At 36.9% G+C, this 2471-nt stretch overlaps 1 protein-coding gene across 1 annotated transcript in view; it reads left to right on the forward strand.

Annotated features, from left to right (window-relative positions):
* Positions 1-2471, forward strand: part of hspg2 (heparan sulfate proteoglycan 2) — a gene marked incomplete in the record, with an annotated part of 235200 nt that overhangs the window by 77579 nt on the left and 155150 nt on the right. Inside the window, 3 exon segments of the mRNA XM_014024404.1 lie at positions 822-931; positions 1107-1165; positions 1381-1553. Coding sequence (XP_013879858.1) covers positions 822-931; positions 1107-1165; positions 1381-1553 — 342 coding nt within the window.

Genomic DNA, 2471 nt, shown 5'->3' on the forward strand with positions numbered 1-2471 from the left:
AGATTGTGGAATAATTCGGAAGATGATGTTAAAAGAGTGATAAAGACTAGATTGTTAAAAAATTATGAAATAGTTTAATATGGAGCCATTCAATTTGTTGTTCTAGAAAGATCCAATGTTTTGTTTTGTTAACTGAAGATTATATAGTTTGAATTTATACTTGAGAAAAAAAGGGGCAGAAATTATAAGACTTTTTTCTTCTCTCTGCCGCCTTCAGTTTAATTTTATTTGTATTTTTTTTGTTGTGCATAGAATTTTGTTTTTTTTATGGAATGAATAAAGTTTATAAATCAAAAACGTCTATTTTACTAGTTAGGTTTAGAGGTATGGTGTGAATTAAGTTCTGATGCAGGTTAGTGTTAACTATAGACCAGTAATATTTAATTTTAGGGAAAATGTCTGAGTTAGGCGTAAATACGGGTACAAACATGAATGTAAGTCAATACAATGTCCTCAGTTTGATGCAAATACAAACATGTGTGTGTGGGTTTTTCTGTGTGTGAAGGTGTGGGTGTGACTGCTGGAGTGCTTCTTAGACCCAGTCACAACTGAAATATACTGTAGAAATAGATTTCATAGTTTGGATGTGATTCAGGTTGTAGTCACGGTTCTTAGTGTTTACTGAAACATTTAACCAAAGAGAAATAAAGAGAAATAAATGCTCAACAATATCAAATCACACATATACGTAGTTGTAGATCTATTGATAAAAGTGTGGCTTATGTTATTTAAAGCTAACAACAGACGAACACCAGTGGTTTACCTGTGGTCATTGTCTTTTATTRTGTGGTTTATCTGACAGCTTCCCTCTGTGTTAATAGTTTATTACAGAGCTCTTGTCAACTTCACCGACTCTGTGGTGTACAGCCCTGAGCTGGAGGACATTTACTCTCTAGAGTTTAAGGAGATTTCCGAGGCTGTRATGGACACGGTATGTCTTTCTTCACTACTGGGTAGTAGTCTTGTTTTCTAAGATTGTTGCAACCTTTTAAGGTTCTCATATGCTATTTATGGTTTTGCTGATTTAAGGATGTCTGTGAGCTGTTCTGAAAATAGTGTCCAGACTTGTTTATCTCACTGTAACTGTGTTTTATTTCCCCTCACAGCTGGAGTCAGACTACAACAAGATTCCAGGTGTCCAAACGGTCAATGTGGTCCTCATTAAGTAAGAACATAAAGCTTGTAAATCATGCCTGCTGACACTGAAAGTAGATATTGTGCAGCTGTATGCTGTTGTCCTATTTCACCCAGGTTTTTCCTCCAAATCCCAGTAGCATTAGTCAGTAATACATCAGCATTAGTGAATCTTGTAAGAAACATCTTGAAGATCWTTCCTTGTTGCCACACAGCATGAAACCTAAACATGCCTTTTTGTTACAGAAAACTCATAAGAGAGGATGGCGTTGATGTGTTTGTGGAATTGGACGTGGGTTCAGATTACAACACCGACGAGGAACAAATCCGCAGCGTGCTTTACAACGTGGTGAACGAGGGAACTATTGCTTCCTACGTCACATCGGTCCAGGGTTTTCAGTTCAGGAAGCTTGGAAAAGGTGAAKCCCCTTTGATTTTAGTGAATTAAGTCTTATCAGAACCTTTGGAAGTTTCCTCAACAATTTCTTTGGTTTCTAGTAGAATCTCTGTCAACAGTGGAACCTAGAWTGGTGCCAGGTTTGTACTGTACCATGCCTGGTGTAAAGACTAACTGCTCTGTGCAAACTGTAGGATGACTGGAGTGATCTGATTGTGTTGATGCTTTATGAGTCCTTTTGACATGCACGTGTGGTTTGGGGAATGTTTTGCATGGGAGCACCAATGTACAGTACTGATTTTGGTCCTAAACTTAAAAAACTTTTGCATGACTCAAATTTGTTTAGGAATGCTACTGTTCACTGCATTATAAAGCAGCTTTTTGATCCTTAGCACGAAAAACAGGCTGATAAGATTAGAACTTCAAATGTTTACTCTCTTGATGACGATTCAAATCTGTTTTCTGTAGGTTTACTGGAGAATGATTTCTAGTCTTTGATTTATTTACGCATTTCAGAGTCCGTGTGTGAACTCATCTACGCAGGATTTATATTCCTTACTCATCCACAATGATAAATGTAGTTTCTGTTGATTTGAACTTTACATGTCTGGAGGAATATTGACTGGTAAAAAAGGGGTTGTCCACACACACACACACTCCTTTCTGCTTAGTAAATTCCTTCATAAGTTTGGACCAAAGGTTTCATTTTTACAAGTAGCTGCCCTGATAAATTTCTGAAAAGATTTATGGCTGATGTACTTACTGAGCATGTGTGCTGTGCCTAGTTTAGTCAAGGTTGTTTAGTGAAGTCAATGTGAGATGTCTAGTCTTGTGGATCAGGTCCAGTTTTTGTAGGTCTGTATGTACCGAATTTATTCAAGTATAATACGTAAAATTTAATCCATAAAATCATCCATAAAGTTGGGGGGTAGTATTATAC

Source organism: Austrofundulus limnaeus, unplaced genomic scaffold (genome assembly GCF_001266775.1).
Source record: "Austrofundulus limnaeus strain Quisiro unplaced genomic scaffold, Austrofundulus_limnaeus-1.0 Scaffold421, whole genome shotgun sequence".
NCBI lineage: Eukaryota > Metazoa > Chordata > Actinopteri > Cyprinodontiformes > Rivulidae > Austrofundulus > Austrofundulus limnaeus.